Here is a 22,618-nt window from a genome sequence, read left to right as displayed (position 1 = left end):
CTGGGAAAGAAGGGAGATGGAAGAGCAGGAGATTACTCTGAGTAACTGCTCACTTCTTACTCATTCCAGCTGATGAACTGGAAAACCAAAGTCTTGTATACATGAAATTCTTTCCCAAGTCACATAAGCTTACACAGATAACAAATTCAGTAAGTTATTATCAAAAAGGTAGTAGTCATAAAGTCACCTATTTACATACTATGGATACAGGAATAGCCTGTGAATGATTAGATAACCAGGAGGTTCAATGGTATGAACAAAAATGTACATTCAGTGAATTTCAAATACATTTTCATGGAAGCATATATGATAAGGAGCTTAGATTATTACCTGCTGCTACATTAAAACCTTTAAAATCTGTGATGATAGTATATTAATATGATTATTGTGTTTCTGGACATTATTCTATCATCCTGTTTTTTATTTAAAACATTTCGGAGACTGAATTCTGCCTCCATCCCGAGGTAAAAGCGAACTCACTTGGCTCAATCGACAGAGCTACATCTGGAGACAGGGACTAGCTCTATCAATTAAACCCAAGTGAGTAGGCCATTACTTGAGGACAGAGAGAGAATCTAGTCAGTGAAACATTGTTTTAAATAAATACCAGATGATCAATAGTGTCCAAAAACACAATAACTGTATTAAAAATCTTACTCTCATGAGCATCACATTTCATACTTCTCATGAATTCTGTAACGAAAACAATAAGTACCACATATTTACTCAAAAAACTGAATAGTGAAGGTAAAGCTCTTTCCATTCTTAAGCTTCACACAAACTGGAAGAATGAAAAGAGTTTATTAAATTAACATTTTTTTAACTTTGCTTTTCTCAAAACTTCACTGCAGTCTGTGTTAACTATGACATTCCTTACTACACTCAAATAATTTCATTACAATGACTACATTATTACATGGGATCTTAAACATCTTTCATGCAGTTCCATTTGTTCACTGCCCATTTATGAAATCTCTTCCTGAGATCAATACTTTCATTTTCATTTTCATTTCCTTTCATTTATTCACCTTCCATAAATCCTGTTGAGAGTACATTCTCACGCGGATGTGGAGATCGTCCTAGTTACAGTCACAACTAAGGATTACAGCTGTCATCCAATAGCATACACATTTGTATAAAATACTGATAAACACATACAATATAATAAATAAGTTAATTTTAGTAGTAAAAGTAATGACTTACTTGGTCTGGGGAAGAAGTGAGATGGTACAGCTGTGCCATTCATATGTCCTGTGCGGTCATACACACTGCCTGGGACCAGTGCCTCTCGTGCATCATACACTGATGTGGACATGAAGTGGGTTCCAGGATTAGCTGTATTTATAAGCTTCTTGGGCTTTGAGAACTGGATCAAAGACTCTTTCAAGTTGTTCAGTGGTCCTTCTACTAGAACTTTTTGTTCCTTGTAGAAGTTCAGCAAGTGATTCCATAATGGTTGCTGCAAATCAGAGCAAACATGTAATAATGCAAATTTATGACATGTTATGTTTTGAACACAAAAAGAACCTTCTGATTAAACTTACAAAGTTCCTGAAATTCCTAATGTCTCCCTATGTCCACAGCATTCATAAAGTCCTCAGATATGTTAGGTTTATTGGCATTTATGCCAGTGGCAAAAATGTAATTTGTATATTCTCAGAATTTATCATCAAACCCAGAATTCTGACAAGTATCACTTTTCAGACTCCAGTTATGGTAATCCTGTGTCAGCACTGCATCAAGCATGACAGAATTAACACATTCACAATGGGAAGGAAGTATTCTGCTTCTGTTGTTCTCAGTCAATAAGTTTGTTACTCTCAGACAGCATCTATCAGAACACAGGAAACTCATTTTTATGCAGTGTCAGATTTGAAATCTTGTTCTCTATTCATTTCTTGACAATGTCAGCAAATGGAGTCTCTGTATGGCAGCTGGCATGTTGGGTATCATGACAACCAGAACATTTTCTCAACAAAATGGGGGGGGAAGTAAAGTAAAGCTATCCCTGTAACAGGGCATGAAGGCCCATAGGGTTGTGAGACTTTTGAGGGTCCCACATTATCTAGACCAGCGTTGGCCAACCTAATACATCTCGAGGGCCAAATTTAGTTTATAGAACACCATCAGGGGCCAGATACAGTGTTTCTTTCAGAAGAGTGGTCGGGGAGTATTGTCCCCCAAACTGAATCAGTCACAACCCGTGTAAAAACAAGTGCATTTAAACCTATGTATTTAAATTTTACGTTGCACCAATAATATTAAGCCGATATTGAAAATTTCACCAATCGATTTTATTGCCTTCTATCACTTCTACTCCCAGAGCATTTTTTCTTAAAGAAACACTGGCCAGATCATGCCTTATGTTTAGTTTTATATATGCCGGGGAAAAATACAATTATAATTTAGGAAAGAAAAATAAAATGCCTTGAAATTTGCAATTATTTACCATAAAACAGCATAAATTCCTCTTTCAGCAGGGATGAGCACAAAAGGCTTTCAATCATAGTTTTATGGTCTAATGATTATACCTAAATCCTCATATACACACTGTTTTAATGAGAGCACTGTGGTTTCATAAAACTGGAAACCAATGATATAAAATCCACTTCTAATTGTGAGGTTGCCACTCGAAGAATATGTGATAACACGACATCTGAAAGTCTGTTCCTGTTCTTAGACTTTACATGCTTCAGCGATGAAAACGCTGTCTCGCATATGTAAGTACTTGCAAAAACAGAGCAAAGTTTGAGAGCCCAATTTCGTTAACAGTGGGTAACGTTCTGGTGAAAGCAGTTTCCAAAAGTCAATTCCAGTAACCTGAGATGTGTTTAAGGATGGGTCACATTGAAGTTCACAAAGCTCTAATTGCAGATGACCTGGCTGAGATTCTATATCACAATGTATAGGATTACTGAATAAAGAAATATCAGGTCGAAAGCTTTCAAAATCGTTAAATCGTCGGTCGAACTCTGAAGACAAATCTTCAATAATTTCAGTGTAGTCCCTAAACTCCAAGCCTTCTTCTTCTGAGAGTTTCCGACAGCAAGGGAAATGTAGAAGGTTATTTTTGTCCAATGCAGACTTAAATAAATGTAGCTTTTTACGGAAACTGTCAACAAAGCCAACCATCTGACATATTGTCTGCTTCTTGCCTTGCAATTGCAGATTCAGGGCATTCAAGTGTTGAGTGATATCGGTGAGAAAGGCCAAGTTTCTCAAGAATTCGACGTCTTCGAGATCATTCTGCAGTTCAGCAGAATTCGTAACCTCTTCTCTTAGGAATGTTGCTATTTCATGACGGAGTTCAAAGAACCGTACCAGACATTTCCCACGGCTTAACCATCTTACTTCAGTGTGCAGAAGCAGGTCCCCGTAAGCAGAATCCATTTCTTCCAAGAGGGTCAGAAATTTTCTGTGAGTGAGTGATCGATTTCCTCCTCTGATCAAATTAGTAATTTTTGTGACAGTAGCCATGGTGGTAGACAGTTTAATTGATTTGGCACATAGAGCCTCCTGATGTATAATACAATGCAAGGTAGGTACAGTAATTTGATTCTGTCTTAAAAATCCAACAAAACCGCTTATTGTCCCTGTCATTGATTTAGCGCCATCTGTTACTATGGAGGACAATTTTTCAAAACCACCGAATTCCTCCACTGCACTCTTAACAGCGTTAAAAATATCGACACCTCTAGTTGTGCTGTGTAAAGAGCACACTTTTAACAACTCTTCGAAAATTGTAAAATCTTCCTTAATTGCACGAACAAATATCAGCAACTGATTAGTATCCGAAACATCTGTGCTTTCGTCGAGAGCAATTGAGAAATAGGAACAATTAGCGATAATGTCTTTCACATTATTAGATATCTGGTTGCTAATATCTTCCAGCCTCCTAGTAACAGTCTGTTTTGAAAGGGGCACTGTTTGAAATTTGTTTCCTACCTTATTTTCATTGAAAGCTTCTGCCATCTTTATCGCACAGTTCTTAATTAATTCACCATCACTTAACGCTTTTTTAGCTTTCATTAATTCATATGTCACGAAATAAGAAGCCAGCAAAGCTTCTTCTTGTTGTTTTGTTTCATTGGTAAAAAGAGATTTCTGCTGGAAAAGTTTTTTCTTTAACTGATCGCAGACTACTTTCCTTGATTCACAAGAGTGTTTTCCGAACTTCTGTTTATGATTTGTCATGTAATGCCTCTTTAGGTTGTACTCCTTTAAAACTGCTAGCACTTGAAAACATACTAAACACTGTGGCTTGTGGTCTTTATTTAATATAAAAAAAATAGTCATGTTCCCACTCAGATTTGAACGCCCTATTTTCACTATCAACTTTTCTCAATTTACTATTTGACATGCTGTATCACTTACAATAACTTCAAACACAATTTTAATTGAAAAACAGTTCTACACTCACACTCCGTAATCACACTTCACTTTCTAAAATTGCACTAACTAGGAGACATTTCTGCTAAAACTGGCACTTAACAAAGGCCAGGATGCCGAGAGAAACGGTAAACATCCAATCCCTGCGAGCAAGCTGGGAATGGTTATTATTTTGAAGGTGTCATAAATCCTTCACCACTACGGTCTTCCCTTCAGTGTCATCTCCCTACAGAAGTAGGGTTGGGGGACTTGGAATTTCCATGACATGAACACAGTTATTAGAAAACAGTCTGAACTGTCCAACTCGGTAAGAACGTATAAAGTCAATTGCAAAATGCTGTAAGCTAATGAAATGTCCTATTAAAAACTGAATGCTATGTCCATACAGCTGTGAAGTTAAGATTTTTGAAAATAAACCTGAGACTTGGCGGGGGGCCGGAGTAAATCAGGTCGCGGGCCATATCTGGCCCGCGGGCCGCCAGTTGGCCATCGCTGATCTAGACAATTGGCTCAAAGATGGCGGTAAGGTTGTCACCCTTACGCACTGGCCGCGCTTTACTCCGGGAAAATTTATAAGTGAGAAAAATTTCTTCAGAATCATAGGATTTATACATGGGCAGATTTTTGTATGCAACACAGGGTGTTCCAAATAGTATCATTCTTTCAAACATTATTAAATACTTCTTGTTCATGTGAATTCATATGCATGTTTTTATCAGACTGAGCTTCCCCTCCCATCTATTAGATGAGATAATCAAAAGCATGCAGTAACTTATAAGACATTATTAACTGTACATGCATAACATTATCTCACACTGTCTTCTTATGAGAAATATCACATTCACCATACCTTGGACAGAACTTTGGGATTTCCAACAATAATAATGCCATATTTGGAACGGGTCAGTGCCACATTGAGACGCCGTGGATCATTGAGGAAGCCAATCCCTTGATGTTCATTGGAACGGACACATGACATAATAATTAAATCCTTCTCTCTGCCTTGGAATGCATCAACACTTGCCACTTCAATCTCCTGGTACAACTTCGCATGAAGGGAGCCTTGGTACTGCATATATTGAACCTGTTTGGACACACAAATATCACACTGGTATAAAACTTATTTTTATGTTTAATAATGTCTGTAGTTGATACAGCTTATTAAATAATATATGAATCAACCTTTACCTTCATCTTCCAAGCTTTACTAGGTCTTCATGAAAAGAAAGACTACTGCATACTTTATACAAATTTCATTTAAATAGAGGCACATGGTAGCGTAGTTGGGTGAGGCAATATGCTACAAGCCGGAAGGTCATGGGTTCTATTCTCAATGTCACTGGATTTTTCAATTGACCTAATCCTTCCAGCCAAACAACTGCCCTGCGGATGACCCAGCCTCGAACAGAATTGAGTACCAAGACTCTTCCTGGGGTAAAGGGTGGCTGGTATGTAAGGCTGAGAACCTTACCACCATCTGTGAACTGACTGCCTAGCAAATGTGGAAACCTCAATGTCTCACAACCCTATGGGCCTCCACAGCCTGTTAAAGGGCCGCACCATAGCTCAAGCGGTTAGTCGCTGGCTTCCCACAGCGGTGGCCCACGTATGATCCCGGGTCTGGTCAAGTGGGATTTGTGGTGGAGAAAGTGGCACTGGGGCAGGTTTTCTCCGAGTACTTCGGTTTCCCCTGCCAATCTTCATTCCACCAATTTCTCCACAATCACCCTCACCTATCATCTGGGGCTAGTACAACAGGCCAGAAGTGACCGCAGTACAAGGGACTTAGTCCCATGCCACTAGTAATAAAAAAAAAGGATACTGTTACCTTCCTTTACCTTTTAATTTAAATAATCATATTGCAAAAGTAATACTACAGCCATTTAAATGAAGGTTCAAAGCTGTGGCATGGATGTTTATTTTGTCTATTTCTAACCCTGATGTTATTTCAGAACATGCTCAATACATTCACTGTATGCCTTACAACATGACATATAAGCATAAGGAAATTTTGCATCATTTGGCTCAAAACATTGACACCAATATTTCTGGTGAGTGTGCATGTTTCACTTTTCGGAGCTGTGATGCTTTAAGGGTGCCTGTAACAGACAGAGTCCTTGAGAAAGCTCCCTAAAAAATAATTACATAAATTTTCGGGAAAGTATGGTGGCCAACACCACCCTACTCCAAATTGATCAAAGTAACAGTTTCAAACAACATGATCATGCCTCTTATAAATACCTGGGAAAGCAAAACTGAAATCAATTAGTAGTTAGTTAATCTTCTGGTCAAATTAAATATTTTAAACTGCACTTAATTTTTATACCACGGAGAGCTATGCTGTGTATAAAATATTTTCCAATCAGAGAACACTTCTTCTAAAGTCTCAAGCCAGATATTTTCAACAATCCAGTAAGACTGTTGTGATACAAAAATCTACACTGTACATTAGTGTTCATCATGTGCAAGTTAATGTATATTTCCTGTGAATCAAAGAATATCAGTAGAGTTCACATGGATAATTATTTCACACTGTGTTGTTGCACTAACTTTTTAAGGCACAGAAAAAAAAAGACCTTGTCTCCCATTCAGGTAAATATGACATCAAACCGAATTAAGATTTCATGTATGGTCTGGATATTTGTTTACCAATCTGGGTGAAAGACTAAAATAAATATCACTAATTAAGGGTAAAATATATGTATTTATATGGGGCTTTGGCATGGGGGGAGGATACAAATCAGGGGAAATCTCATCTCAAAAGAACTTAAAGTGAGATTCTACTGTTGTCCTTGGTTCAGAACCTTTTGACTTCCAGTATATCTAAAAAATATGATCATCAAATTGAACAGACATATGCACCACTGCTTTACATCTAATCTAGTCCTTTTTGGGGTTTATTCCCTCTTACCACTTTCTGTTTTGTAATATCCGTAACAGGTATCAAAGAGCCTCATACTGGACAGAAAGAAGGAATGATGCTGATGGTAGCAGTGGCTCCTATTGCCAAACCCACTGGCCCAAGCTTCCCATAAAGTTTTCACTACCTCCTCAGACATCCTGCTTCTTTAATACTGGACCCCTCCTTTCCAAGAAAGAGATCAGCACTTTTAAAGACTATATTTCTTTCCCATCTGCTCCTGGCTATGGCTCAAAGCTGAAACAGTGGACATGTACTGTAAGGACTGGCAGGGGCCACTGCGTAGATGGCCTTATTATGATGAAGAGAGCAAGAACCTCCAAAATGTTCACAATATAACCCATTTCTACATGGTGCCATTACCCAAAAAAGGACCAACATCAGCATGGTAAAACCAAGGAATACCTTTCCAGATTGATGTATTCCTTCCTTTGCTGTCCAGTGTCAACAGTCTAAGCTGATGCAGTTTTATCTACACTGGTAACAAGCGACTACTGATTCCGTTGCAATCACTGAAGCATATTATCAGCACATGTCCAATGAAAAAGATCGATGAATACAAACACAACAGAACCCTGATCATCCAATCTTCAGTTATCCAACACTCTGTTACTGAACATGAAGCTGGAAAACAAAACTTTAATTGCAAGCTTTTTCAAACAATGAACTTTTATGATTTTACTGCGCATGTGTGACTGTTTTATTCATAAAAATTTAGTTTTTCATTTCTTTTTGATATTGTTGTTACCGATTAAATATTATTTACATGCTACTTCATAATACAGTTGAGAACAAAGTTGTGTGGATATATACTAGGTGTTTTTAATGTTATTCATATTATCTGGCAGCCCCTCAGTTCAGTGTATGTTGTGTTTCACTGTATTGCAAAACTGAGACCACGACTCCGGAAAATTACATTTCCAATAACAATAGTACTAAACTCACCAAGTAAGCTCGCTGGCCTTCATAAGGTGTAATAACACCAATCTGTTCAGGTTTAACACCACAACGCAGGAAACGTGTTGTCAGTTTCTCCACATTAGAGGCTTCTGTTCGGTTTAAATAAGACGTCCCTGATCCAGCAATTTCTTCTTGACCTTGTGTCACATAGAAGAACATTGGCTTTTCCTGCTGTGGCCATGGGAACTCAATCTTCGTCAGTTTACGTTCCTCTGTAAATGTAAAGTATTACATTCATTCATCATAGCAATGATGGATTAGATCTTGTACATCTTGTACCCAGCATATTTGACCGTAGTGCTGAATGAAGGTGGAGGTCAGTTTCTATCACCAACCAAATTACTCCTGAGTCAGGGCTCCCTGAGACCTACTGGACAGCAAACTGAGAGAGCACTTGAGTTGTCCTACATGTGGAACCAAGCTAACTGCCCATACCTTAACCAACCACTGTGTTGACTAACTACCCAGGCTCACAGATCTATCATATCAGTTTTCCATTTCAATTTCGTATTCACTTGTTTATTATAGTACTGGAAATATTACATAAATTATGAACTGACAACACTTTCCATTCCTTTAAATGATCAATTACTGATAAGTAAACTTCACAACTATTCATTCCTCACTTTCAATACCAACCTGCACAAACGCCATTTTGGAGGGAACCCTCATAGAAAAAATTTGAGGGGAAACGAGACAATTCTGGATGCATCCGGTACTGTACTTCCAGCCGGAATGGACGAATTCCCAGAACAACCAATCTCTCAAACAGTGACTGTGATAAGCCAGCACGAGCTGCCTTCTTGCACATCACAACTGGGCCCAGCTGGCAATGATCTCCTACCAGGATCAGCTGAATAAATGCAAGATGTCATGTAGAAACAAATAAAAAATATATATGCATACACAGTCCACCACTACACAGCTCTAACAACGTAAATTATATATTTTATTAAGATAACCCTATGTGTTTCAATCCAAAGATCAGCATCAGTGGTTTCTCATAACATGTCAGTTATCAAAGATTTACCCATTGTATACAAGTATTAAAGAGTTCAGTTTTCACTCATAAGAATTATAAGCTGTTATACTTTTAATAATTATAAAAACCCCAGCCTCTTAAGTAACCTTAAGCTAGTTCCACAATATTCATTTCAACTGTACAAGTAGTTTCACATGATAGTATTGACTGAACATATGTCAAATACAGAATGATATGGTGGGTTTGCATGACTGTACTCCACTAAAGCTGTGGAAGATATTACCTGTTTGGCTCCTAAGACAACTGGAACCATACATTCTGGTTCAGTGGACTGCATACTCTCATCAATAAGTATCGAGTGGAACTTCAGCCGCTGGAGACGTGGATCACCAGCTCCCACACAAGTGCAGCATATCACATCAGCTGCTTCCAGGAGCTCCTTTTCTGCAGCTTTCTTCAGCATTCGGTACCGCTTTTCATCTACAGATGAGAGTTCCCCAGTCTCATCTTTCAGTTGCTGTAATTTCTGAAGTTCAGTGTTACTGCAAAGAAAACAACATGAGCTCAGTGAAGCTTCTTGTACGATGACCCCCTTTATCATAGTTATGACAGGACCAGTCATGGTATTTTAAAATGAAGACCAGTACATTTCATTTTCTTTGTGTGTATTTTCTTTAATCCTAGGCTAGCAGTAACATTTATGGAAATGTAATAAGAATACACAATTTGTATCAATAAGATGAACCTGTTACTTATTGTGCCACAATAAAAACAAAGCTTTAAAAATGAAATTTTAAAGTTATATTCTGACCTTAAAAATTAAGACCAGGCAGAAATTAACTTCTGACTACAATGATGTTTATTTTCTGTGAGGCTAGAATTACAAGCTGTAACAGCATACGAGGTATCATTGTGTAAGGCTTAAAACTAAACCAAATTTAAACACAATTTAAATAATATGGTATTGATATTAAGGGTTTCAAACGGTCTAATAACAAAAATATCACAATAAACGCCAGTTTAAGGGTATACTGGAACATCTTAATATACCACATGAACTTTACTAAAATTATGTTCCATAAAACACTGATATTCTAGGGACATATTATTCTGATGGTAAACTCATTACATTTGGCTGACCAGTAACTAATTTGCTATTAAAATTACAAATGTAAAAGCTGTTTTCTCTTTACCAACTATTAATACCATTTCAGCTAGCAATAAAGTTTCAAGTAACATTAGCAGGCATTTGCATTCTGTATTTTGAATAATTCAGCTGCTTCAAAAAATGTCACCTCCCAGGAATAAAATGTATTTATTTTCATACATTAAAGAGCACACACAACACTATGCTGCATGCTTCTGATAATAAAATAAGTCAAATAATGGCTCTCACCAATCCATGTTACGTATCTGGTTGTGAAGTGCAAGGAATGAGACAGGAGATTCGATGGCCTCACGTGATTTGGCACAAAGACGCACCACTTTAAGCCCTGTTCGGTGAATTTTCTCAGTCAACTGGTCAACAGCTATATTGGAAGGTGCACACACAAGGACAGAACCACCGCTCTGCTTCACCAGATGATACACAATGGTGGCTGATGTGACTGTTTTGCCTGTTCCTGGTGGACCTTGGATTAGTGAAAGTGGACGCTGAACTGCGTGTTTTACAGCATATACCTGCACAATTATGAAGCATGCAATGAATCCCAAATACTAAAATATCAGGGTCACTGAACACCTCTTTTTGCGACAAGGGAACTTTTATGTGCACATATTTTGAAGAACATTTTATTTGGAGGGGGACATGTCATAAATTTAATAATTCTACAATTCTTTTTGAACAAGCAGGGCTCAGGGTAAGACCACAGTAGGCTCTTGTGAACAAAGATATGAATCTTTGGGTTCCACAAAAAGCACAGAATTTCTTGACTAGCTAAGTGACAATTAGCTTCTCAAGGAAGACTGCTACATGGTGTTAGATATAAACACACAGGTGAAAATGAATATTTCTGACACACAAAACTTGAAACAAACATTTATAACTACTCTAGTAATATCTTGAAATATGAAAATTATGTATTTTCTTCCCTGAAAGAAATATGTAAAAGCAATTCTGGGGATACTAAAACACATGTAACTTCTCTCAAATTTTTCATGTTTTTGGGCATTAACTCAGACCTGCATACACATCTTAATTCCAATGGGGTCCTACAAAGGCATGATGAATGTGTTACATAATGTCATATTTAAAAGCTGAATGCCTTTCCATCCCATTGTTCCTTCCAAAAGCAGATATGGGGGGGGGGTAATGGTTAAAACACAACATATTTTTCTTGGGGAGACACCATGGGAAGATAATTTTGTGGTTATTTTCATGGGTCCCAGCCCAATTCAATCAAACAGTCAATTTCTTCCTTCAGCATTTCCTCATATGAAAAGCAATGCAGCATTAATGGCAATGACAAAAAAACACATAACCATATGTTTTATTGTAACCTTGGTAACAAACCTTGATTGTGACACGGTGTAGTTTCATTTTGTCTCAAGTTAACACTATTGCTTACTCAAGTTATGGATTGGGTACCATTACTTTATCTATGGAAAATTTAAAAAAAATCAGACCATTCTAAAGTGGGAATACAATTATCTCCCATGTCTGTGTTCCAAAGGTAACAAAAGTGATGTGTATAAGCCAAGAACCTATAGACCTAAAATGTAAGTAAACAACATAAAGGTAAAGCTGTCCCTGTGCTTAACTAATTAAGTACCACACCATGAAGACATATGGGGGAGTGGCTGTATAGATCTACATTTTCTTGATGTCAGCACTAGCTGGAGGTGAGTGGTCAGCTTCATGACCCTGCAGCTTTAACATGGGAAAGAGCCCCTTGTACCCATTCAACAGGAGGCTGGCTGGTCCCCAGAGCTGGTCTGGATGACGAGAAGAGAAAATTCCTGACCCACCAGGACTCAAACTGCAACCTGTCATCCAGTCCGCAGCCAGTCAATACACCGGCTATGCCATCCCAGCTCCCAAGTAACCACCATGAACAATAAAAATAACTTCTGAAATTGCAGCTCAAATTTTCTGCACAGACACTCTAGTATATGTACACTAGGCCATGTTACGTGAACTTTTAAGCCACATTCAGATACCAGAAAAAAACATGTAGGCCTACTTCTCTTTTCCAGTATGAATAATTCTGAATAATTCATATATGATCAGCAATTTACTGAATGCTATTATATCTGTTTATCATGTTTTCATATTCAATAGTAGACAATTCATATATCCTAATGATATATGTGTGTTCAGCTGTTTCTGAAGAATCTGATATTAACTTCATATAAAGTTAAGTACACTAAAGGAAAGGTTCTATACAGCCACCTAAACTTAAACACATATGATGATTTTTAGTGATGAGATAAGAAAATGAATGAGAATTCAGGAGATCAAACATACTGATGGACAGATATGTACTACCTCCGCAACATTCACTTTTGATTCCTAAAAACAAATTTTTAGAGTCTCACACATCTACTGATAGCAAAGCCATCTCAGTTCACAGGGTCACTTCCAATATGGCAGAAATTCTGTTACCTGGGAACGGTTCAGGTCAGGAAGATTAGGTGCTGAGAAGTGTTTTGGTAGATGACAGCGAAACAACACTTCCTCTACATCATGACCAAGTAACCTATGATAAATATAGCCTGACACTGAGGAATCATCAACTGCGAACTTCCTTAAGGCCAACTGCATTCTGCAATAAAGATAACACAATGAGAGTACAAGACATGTATCTTGTAAAATAAATATAGTGGTGATTAAGTAAATAAATGAAACAACAAATATGTTTTCCCACAAAGTGAAGATGTGAGGTGGAGAGTGAACAAAAGATATTTGTGTTTCATAAACCATACACACACAGAATATACCAGGCTATCTGAAATAAAATAAAAACAATAGTTTACTCTCTACAATCCGATGATTAATCTCTCATCTTTTAGAAGCTCAAGACTGACATTAACTCTGCCAATCTTAGTTATAATGGGACCAGCATGAAAAGAATGGCAGATCAATCTGACTGAATCTGGCAGTTCATACAAAATATTTTAATCTGTTAACTGGTATTTCCTGGTATAAATTTAAAATACATGAAAGAGGTTATGCAGGTTGTAATACTAGACACTTGTGGATTTACCCATATGCCAACTCACTCTTTCGGGACATTTCAACACCAGAAGTTTGTGTGAAAGACATGGGTCAAACTACATATATCTGTTCTGACCACATCTGGTAAGAGAGCAGACATCATATTTCAACTGAGAGCTACAAATCTACTGTTCTTTTTTGAGATACTGTGTATAAAGCCAAAACAAAAAAATGACAGATGGTTACTGTCTTTTAATCATATCCTACAGAATTATCTACTCTGAATGTTTATAACAGTGTTATCAAGTTGGATTTCAGTACCTAAGGAAATAATCAAAGTTCCTCAGGTGACAAAATTTCATCGATAATCTTCATGGCATTACTAAATAAAATGGCAGGCTGAGGAAAGACTGGAGTTTGTTATGTCCTTAATATCTTTAATTTAGTTTCTTACTTCATATATTTTACCAGGGTTTAACTTTTTGACTGCTATGCCTCAGATACGCTGGATTACCAACACAGCAGAGCAATGCTTTCTTTTTTCTGAAATTCGCTTAGTGGGGGGTGGAGTCCAACTGGGTCCACTTGGCATGGCAGCCACTGATTGGCCTGTTGTACCTGCCCTGGGTGATTATGATGATGGAGAATTTGGTGGAATGAAGACTGGCAGGGGAAACTGAAGTACTCGGAGAAAACCTGCCCCAGTGCCACTTTGTCCACCACAAATCCCACTTGACCAGACCCGGGATCGAATCCGGGCTGCTGTGGTGGGAAGCCAATGACTAATCGCTTTAGAGCAATGCTTTTGTCTAAAATATCACATTCTGAAACCTACAGTATTAATTAAGAATTTTTATGATGAGCTATATGGCCACTGACAAATATACATGTTTTGCCATCTTTTGACTAACATTAGGAAGTATTTGTATATTCTGTCTAGTTCTGACAGAACTAGACAGAATATACAGACAGAACTCATCTGAGACGAGAAAGTCTCAGCTGTCAATGGATTAGAAGAACTTTCATACTGACCTAATTTCATATACCTATTTGTATTCAAACTATATAGCAAAGGGTAGCATGAAAACTATGCTGGAATGAATATTTTATGCTATTCTCGTGTTTCTTTTTATCTATATAAAAACATAAATATGTAAATTACATATTTCTGCCTATGTCAAATAATTATAACTGTGTCACACATACATTTACATTACAGCCATTCTTTATCTCTGAACAGTTTTTCAGAGAAATGTTTTTAATAAATGTGAAATCATTTAAACACCATGTAAATACTCAACCATCCATAGCACAGTATCCCTTAAGCTTCCACACTCATATACCTGAAAGCCATCACAACAAGAATATTCTACATCTTGCCATATTCAGTAATTATAAGATTAGTAAACTGGATTTTAACTATTATTGACATAACTTAAAACATAACTGATACTCATTAAAAACAACTACATATTTTGACTTCACGAGTTATCACTGGTGGCAAAACTGACTGTAGTAATTATGATGGGATATCACTGCTGCCAAATTAATACAACATTTTACCCAATATCCTTAGCTCAAGGTAAAGTCAATATATGGATGAAATTATTGGGGATAATCTGTGTGGGTTTCAACGTAACAGATCAAGTACTGATCAGATTTTTTGCACTTGTCAGAAACTAGAGAAAAAAATGGGAGTACAAAGAGACGGTACACCAGCTATTCAGACTTCAAGAAAGCCTATAATTCAGTTAGGGGGTCAGTACTGTGCAATATTCTCACCAAATTTTGTGTACCCAGGAAACTAGTTAGGCTGATTAGATGTGTTTAAATGAAATGTATAGTAAAGTCCACGTAGGTAAACATTTGTCTATAATTTGCTACCCCATTTATCCTATTTAGCCCAGGCACTCTGATATGCTATACAGTATACAGTACAACATACTGTGACATGTTGCTCAATAGAGGACAACCCCTCCCTCCCCCAGCAGTGATGTGGCAGCTCTGGCCACGGTGATGTAGCCCCCCCCCAGGCTACATGGCACCGCTTCCTACTGTGACGAGGCATGCAACGCCGGTGTCGACACGGCGTCAGGCAACAGCAGTACTCACTACGTAACAGGCAAACACTGCGACTATATAAGGGAAATACACAGCCGCCGAAGTGAGTTCTCAAGGCAGCAGCCAACGAGTTGAGTTGGAATCTAGCCAGCAGTGAGCCATTAAGAGTTGAGCTGGAATATAGCAGCCATCGTGGAAAGAAGAACCGGAATTGTGTGTGATAATCAGTGATAGTTTGTGATAACTGAGTAATAATTGAGTGTGTGATACAGTGACACTTGTATAGCTCCCGTATCGTAATTAATACGTGTAGACTACTGAGAACAGAGTGAATTGATTATTGCGAATAGGGCTATAAAGTGTGAAACCCCGCAACAGTGTTGTAATTAATTGTAGCCGAGACTTGTAGGTTGTTAAATAAACCAATTAACAATCCAAACGGCGTCTTCAATAACAAAACATGTTACATTGGTGTCAGAAGTGGGATTGGACTTACACATGTGACCGACAGGATTCGAACTCGAAACATGTTACAATATGATGAAAGCTGAGACAGACACATAACTCAAACTTCACGCTGACGTATAACCTTTCAGACCATAAAAGAGGAAATTACAAAAGAACTACAAACTTTCAAATTTACAGAATACAGAAATTGGAGAGAACACACTGATGAGCTCTCATATGATTAAAAAAAGAAAGAAAAACAAATCTTAAAAATATCAAGCAAAGGACAGAAGTTGAGGAAGACCTGTGAAATGATGAAAGGATTGTTTCATAATAGCTTTAACAGGTCTCAACAAGCAAAATACTGCGAATGATGATGATGATGATATTTAATTTTATTCTGTAGGAATAAAATGTAAGATTTCTGCCTTCTTTTTCCACCTCAAATAATGAGGTATGAATCATGCATGGCCCAGGATTATGGAAATAGATATACAAGGTGGTTCAAATATGACTGGGACTGATTTTTTTGTAAACAAGCCACACTGCACAGCAGCTGTGCGACCTTGCAAGAGTGAAGCCACAACATCCACCCTCCCTCCTGTTAGGGTTAGAACCTGTTCAGTCCTGTCTGGAAGTTGCTAGAGTGATGAGAGAACAGAAGGTACTGCTGAGTGTGGAACAACGCATTGTGATCAAATTCCTCATTGGAGAAAATGTCCCGTCCGCTGAAATTCACCAGACTCCAACAACAGTATGGGGAAGAGTGTCTCTCACAGACCTGTGTGTTTGAGTGGTGTAAGTGCTTCAGAGAGGGCAGAGAGCGCATGGAGAATGAATCGCATGATTGTTGGCCGCGAACATCCATCACCAAGCTGAACATTGATCGTGCAGATGTACTTATTTGTGAGAATAGGCGCATCACTATGAAGGAACTTGGAGTAAGATCCGATCCAAGCGGAAGACAGGTGGAAAGCGGGTAGCCTTCCTTCAAGACAATGCACACCCCCATACTGCCAAAACAATGGAAACCCTTCAGAAATTGAAATGGAACCTTCTGACACATCCACCATACAGTCCCGGTTTGGCCCCAAGTGATTTCTACCTGTTCGGAAGGGTCAAATCAGACTTGCAAGGCATGTGGTTTGTGGACCACGACGCCATCATCCAGACTGTTCGGGAGTGGATACGCCGCCAACCACAAATCTTTCTTTGGGGGGGCATCAGGATGCTTCCAGAAAGTTGGAAAAAATGTGTTGACTTTGGAGGGGAGTATGTTGAAGACTGACATGTGCAAGTAAGTGTTTGGCAATTATGGTTTTTTTTTTTTTAATCAGTCCTGGTCATATTTGAACCACCTAGTAGCTTACAAATTGAGTCACATTCATGGATGTGGCATCATTAACACACCAATCACTTAGAACCCTCCACAACAGAATTCTTGACCTCCCTACTCACTTTATTAACTGCATTTATCAACCTTTCCTGCCCACAAAATGAGAAACAATACAATAGGACAAAATGCCCGAGACCTCCCAAACAAGAGCAACAGAAATGTTTCAACAGGACTATTGGAATCACTGTGTTAGATCAGTATAAAATATATCTGAAGGATATAAATTGTGATTAACAGATGTAACCAAGAGCAGACATAAGAATAATATATTTTTTTAGTGCTAGTGGGGTGGGACTAAGTCCCTTGCACTGCGGCCACTTCTGGCCTATTGTACCAGCCCCAGATGATGGGTGAGGGTGATTGTGGAGCATTTGGTGGAATGAAGATTGGCAGGGGAAATTGGAGTACTCAGAGAAAACCTGCCCCAGTGCCACTTTGTCCACCACAAATCCCACTTGACCAGACCCGGGATCTAACCCGGGCCGCCGCAGTGGGAAGCCAGCAACTTAACCGCTTGAGCTATGGCGTGGCCAATAGAACAATATATAGTTACATTATTAAAAGCACACTAACCTATCAAATGAAGTAGATTTCTAATTGAAATCAACAACAAAGTGTGAAATGCAATCAGTGGGGGCACCACTGTTGTTTTTCAATTCAATTCCCACTTCTTCACCAAAATTATCTGGGATCTTGATCACATGACCCACTCCTGACCATGGCTTGTGTAGTTCTCCCAGGTAGCGTAGACGCAATTCATCTCCATGCATCAGCTTCATGTCTAAGAAGGAAAAAGACAAATTACTGCAGCAAACTGACAAAACAAAGGTAAACCAGAACAAGATTAACCCCTCTCACATCATCAGCTGCTTTCGTAACCACTAGAGTAGGGCATAATCAATATTCAGTGTAGGCTGGATGAAATACCTGTGTTTAATGTGCATAAGTAGACAGTTCAGATATTTGGGAACAACGATAACAGATCAAAACCTGATTCAGGAGGAAATTAAGAGAAGATTGAACTCGGGCAATGCTTGCTACCATTCAGTCCAGAACTTTTTGTCTTCTCGTCTGCTGTCCAAAAACATAAAAATTAGAACACACAAAACTACAAATTTGCCTGTGGTTCTGTATGGATGTGAAACTTGGTCTCCGACATTAAGGAAGGAACACAGACTGAGGGTGTTTGAGAACAGGGTGTTGAGGAGAATATTTGGACCGAAGAGGGATGAAGTGACAGGAGATTGGAGAAAACTGCATAATGAGGAGCTTCATAACTTGTACGCTTCTCCAAGTATAATTAGAATGATCAAGCCAAGGAGGATGAGGTGGGCAGGTTATGTAGCATGAATGGGGGAGAGGAGGAATGCATATAGGATATTGGTGGGAAAGCCAGAAGGAAAGAGACCACTGGGAAGACCAAGGCATAGGTGGGTGGACAATATTAAAATGGATCTTAGAGATAGGATGGTATGGTATGGATTGGATTGATCTGGCTCAGGATAGGTACCAGTGGAGGGATCTTGTGAACATGGTAATGAACCTTCAGGTTCCATAAAATGTTTGCAAATATTTGAGTAGCTGCAGAAGTGGCGGCTCCTCCAGAAGAGCTCAGCTCCATGAGTAAGTAAGTAGGTAATATTTAACCACATGATGTTACTAAAAGAAGCCACTGATTTTGAAACACACAAACTGGGCCTGTTTTGTGTGTCAAGTATTATATTACTTGTTACATCTATTGGATGTGTACTGGTGATGGAAAACTGAAATTTTAGACCTCACAGACTTGGATCCAACATATCTGCTTATCAGCAGTCTCACTGTTTGAGCTATGAGGAAACAAGTAGTATAAGTGCAAACAAGATTGAAAAGTTGATCTCTGATCCTGAAGAACAACCTACCTCATATGACCGACACTGAAACTTCAAATGATTTATCTGAGTACAGTAATAGTGTTCTAAATAAGCATTGTATGGAAATGAAGACAGTGTTTACTAATGCTTTGGGGGGCTGTGATGTCACCATCTTCAGGAGAGAAGATTGAAGCAGCACATACCTCCAAAATATTAGCAAACACCTAACTGTGTGTATGGCATCGCATCTTCATAGTCTCCGGTGTGAGAAACTCAAATCTCACATTTCAATTAATGGTCATTGGGGAAAATTAAAAGTGTGCCAACTACACATGAAAAAATTCTTGTGGTTCAAACAAGGATACAAGTTCTAGAACATGATGTAAATTACTATCTAAGTACATCCAGTTTATTTCTCTTGTATTGATTACATGTTGTTAAAACAACCCAACATATTTTGTTCACATAAGACCATCTTCAGGGGGAGCACCGTATTAAAGAGAAACTTTATAATTGATATACATACTTATATGGCAACATATATCCTGTTCTAGAACAGACAGTATATTGGGAAAATGGACTCTATCAAAGAAACAAGGGTTAGAACTTTAATAGTGGCAACTATTTATTTACAACTGATATAAAATAGATGAATGATTCGAAGTTTTACTGTCCTTCAATGTAGCCACCAGCACTGCGTACAACATGTTGCCAGTGATGTGGAAGTCACAGGATACCTTTAGCAGCACCTGTTGTGTTGATAGTTCGAAAGAAGCGGTCTACTGCCTGAAGAATCTCTGAAACAATTCTGAAGCGAATGCCACGAAGAGGTTCCTTCATCCTAGGAATCAAGTCAAAAGACACAAGGGCTTAAGTCCGGGGATTATGGTGGATGGTACAGCACTTCCCAGCCCCATCGATTGAACAAATCAGCCACAGCTTGCCACTTCTGCATTTCTGTCAAATCGTGTGGAACCCATTGTGATGCAATTTTTCTCATGCCCAGGTGTTCCTTCATAATGTGAGGCACAGTCGTACGTGCTAATCCTGTCTCTCGGGCCAGCCCACAAATCGTATGGCGTTGATCACTCTCCAGTAAGGCGGAAAGAGCATACACTTCTTCACTGACACTAGGATGACCTCGCCAACGCATGTTTGCCACATTTTAGCGTCCCTCGTTGAAGGCTTTTACCTACCTTGCCACTGTTCTGTAAGGCACTGCAGATTCCCCGCAAGCCTCTTGAAGACCTTGATGACACTGTCGTGCTGTATGGCCTCTGGCACATTCAATCTTGATCCAACTCCGTTGTTCCTGTTTCGAAAACATCGTGACAACACTACATTAAGACCGCCAGCTAACACAAGGCTCTGCTCTTCTCGTCTCTGCGCATGCACGTGATGTGGGAAGGGAGAGTTCATTTGCTCTGAGGTAAGGTAGGTATGTAACTTATGTGTGGTACAAGCGACATTATTTGGATCTCTTGCATGGCATCTTTACAGCAGTGTTGCCACTATTAAAGTTCCAACCCTTGTATAAATATGCAGAAAATTAAGTGCTTGAGTTTGTACTTGAAAAAAGTAAAGACAAGTTCCATGTTTCCCAGGAGACAATGTACAAAAGCCCTGGAAGTGACACCATCATACATGATACTGTATTAGGGGTTAGGGACACGTGTTGACTGGACCGTCAGGCTTACACAGTAAAATGTACTGTCTCTTCAAAGAAGAATACAGGTGATGCAGACGAGCAAAGAAGTGGTGACACAGACTGATCTCTGCAGTATGTCCTACATCTTCATGTTTTTGAATTGCAACAGATAAGGACGAGAGTTCTATCTTCTGGGATATAACACCATGTAGTATGGCAAAAGCCAATCTCTGAAATGTCAGTTGACTTACTGGATTATATGGCATTATATCCCAGAAGACAGAATTCTTGCACCAAACACTGTCAAATGGAACTGATCTACACTAAAAGAGTTAAAGATATAATCAAAAAAGTCAATCTTACCTCCATCAGTTTTTGCGAGTGTGAAGTATGCAATTGTCTTCTTGTTGAGTCCCACATCCCAACGGACCTCAATATTTTCTTGTGTCTGCGACTCTTTTAGTTTCTTGTCATAGTCAGCTTCCAACTTCACCAACGGCCCAAAGATGTTCTGATACTGATAACCATCTTCATACCTAAAGCACAGAATACATTAATTCACATTAAATATTCTCATATAAATGGAGAAAAGTAATGAAATTTCACTCCAAATACCTCAGCAATACTTGTTGAGGCTCTTCATCAACACCCGGTTTCTCTAAATCCTGAAAGGTAGCATCAGCATTGTCCTTCCAAAGTTCTTCCAACTTGTTGATCTGCATAGCAGATATCTGCCTTGCCCGAAGTTGTTCCTGCTCTGATGGAATCTTTACCAGCCATGTTAGGAAACAACGATCTGCAATAAGAGGCTTCCACTGTTCTTGGTCCCTGAATATGAAAAGAATAAAATATTTAAGAATTTTAAGCTAAATGTTAATTCCACTAACAGAGAATATTATTACTTGAAACATGGATATAACTATGAGTGTGTAATGATGTTGGAATTATCATAATAGCTTCTAAACTTCAAAAAGCCAGAAATTCTTAATCATAAAAGATGTTAATAAAGCACACAATAAATAAACTAAAATAGTTTTACGATAATATCTTGTAGATTCACTTATGTGCAACATTATCAAGGATAGGATGCTTATTATTAGCACTGAGTTTAGCTACCACGTGGGCCAAAGTTCTGACACATGACATGAAAATGCCTTTCATTATATTTCTACAATTTCAAAGTCTCTGTTAAGGAAAGTGCATTATGTTTATATGTAAGATTACATAATTTTCTTGAATACAATAGTCTGATATTTTTCTGCATTAAAAACAATTTAGCACAATGATTTTTCCTACAACCAGAAGGGACAATATGCTACTAACTCAATTAATATACATATATTTTTGTGACTAACGCGGGAGTACCCAAAAGAAACCGAACTTTTTTTTTAACTTATTTATTCAAATTTTAAGCACGAACCTTCAATCCCCTTCAAAGTACTCTCCACTTACACTACTAATACACTTGTCTAGTCTTTTATTCCATTTTCCAAAACATTGTCTAAATTCATCTTTTGAGATGCTTGACAGCGCCTCTGTCATTTTTTCCTTCACCTCAGCAACATCAGCAAAACGCTTTCCTTTCATGTCTCTTTTCATTCGAGGAAACAAAAAAAAGTTTTGATCATTTCAGGACTCTTCTTTCAAAGCACAGCATGCTTCCACGTGACCTTGTTTTTGTTCAGCTGTCAGCAGTCGTGGCACGAATTTCACAGCCACCCTTTTCATTCCCAAATCTTCTGTCAAAATTCGCTGAACTGAGCTCCAAGTCACTCCCGACAGCTCGACAATTTCTTCAATGGTCCG

General features: G+C 38.4%; 1 protein-coding gene across 1 annotated transcript in view; it reads right to left on the bottom strand.

Moving 5' to 3' along the window:
• LOC111874539 (regulator of nonsense transcripts 1) overlaps positions 1-22,618 on the bottom strand; it is a 43,243-nt gene that overhangs the window by 6,451 nt on the left and 14,174 nt on the right. Inside the window, 10 exon segments of the mRNA XM_023870117.2 lie at positions 1,204-1,459; positions 5,240-5,473; positions 8,255-8,481; positions 8,909-9,122; positions 9,535-9,793; positions 10,648-10,931; positions 12,856-13,015; positions 17,885-18,092; positions 21,176-21,348; positions 21,428-21,640. Of these exon segments, the coding sequence (XP_023725885.1) occupies positions 1,204-1,459; positions 5,240-5,473; positions 8,255-8,481; positions 8,909-9,122; positions 9,535-9,793; positions 10,648-10,931; positions 12,856-13,015; positions 17,885-18,092; positions 21,176-21,348; positions 21,428-21,640 (2,228 nt within the window).

Source organism: Cryptotermes secundus, unplaced genomic scaffold, assembly GCF_002891405.2.
Source record: "Cryptotermes secundus unplaced genomic scaffold, Csec_1.0 scaffold818, whole genome shotgun sequence".
Lineage (NCBI taxonomy): Eukaryota > Metazoa > Arthropoda > Insecta > Blattodea > Kalotermitidae > Cryptotermes > Cryptotermes secundus.
The sequence above is the reverse complement of the archived record's forward strand: the minus strand, read 5'-3'. Positions and strand labels throughout refer to the sequence as shown.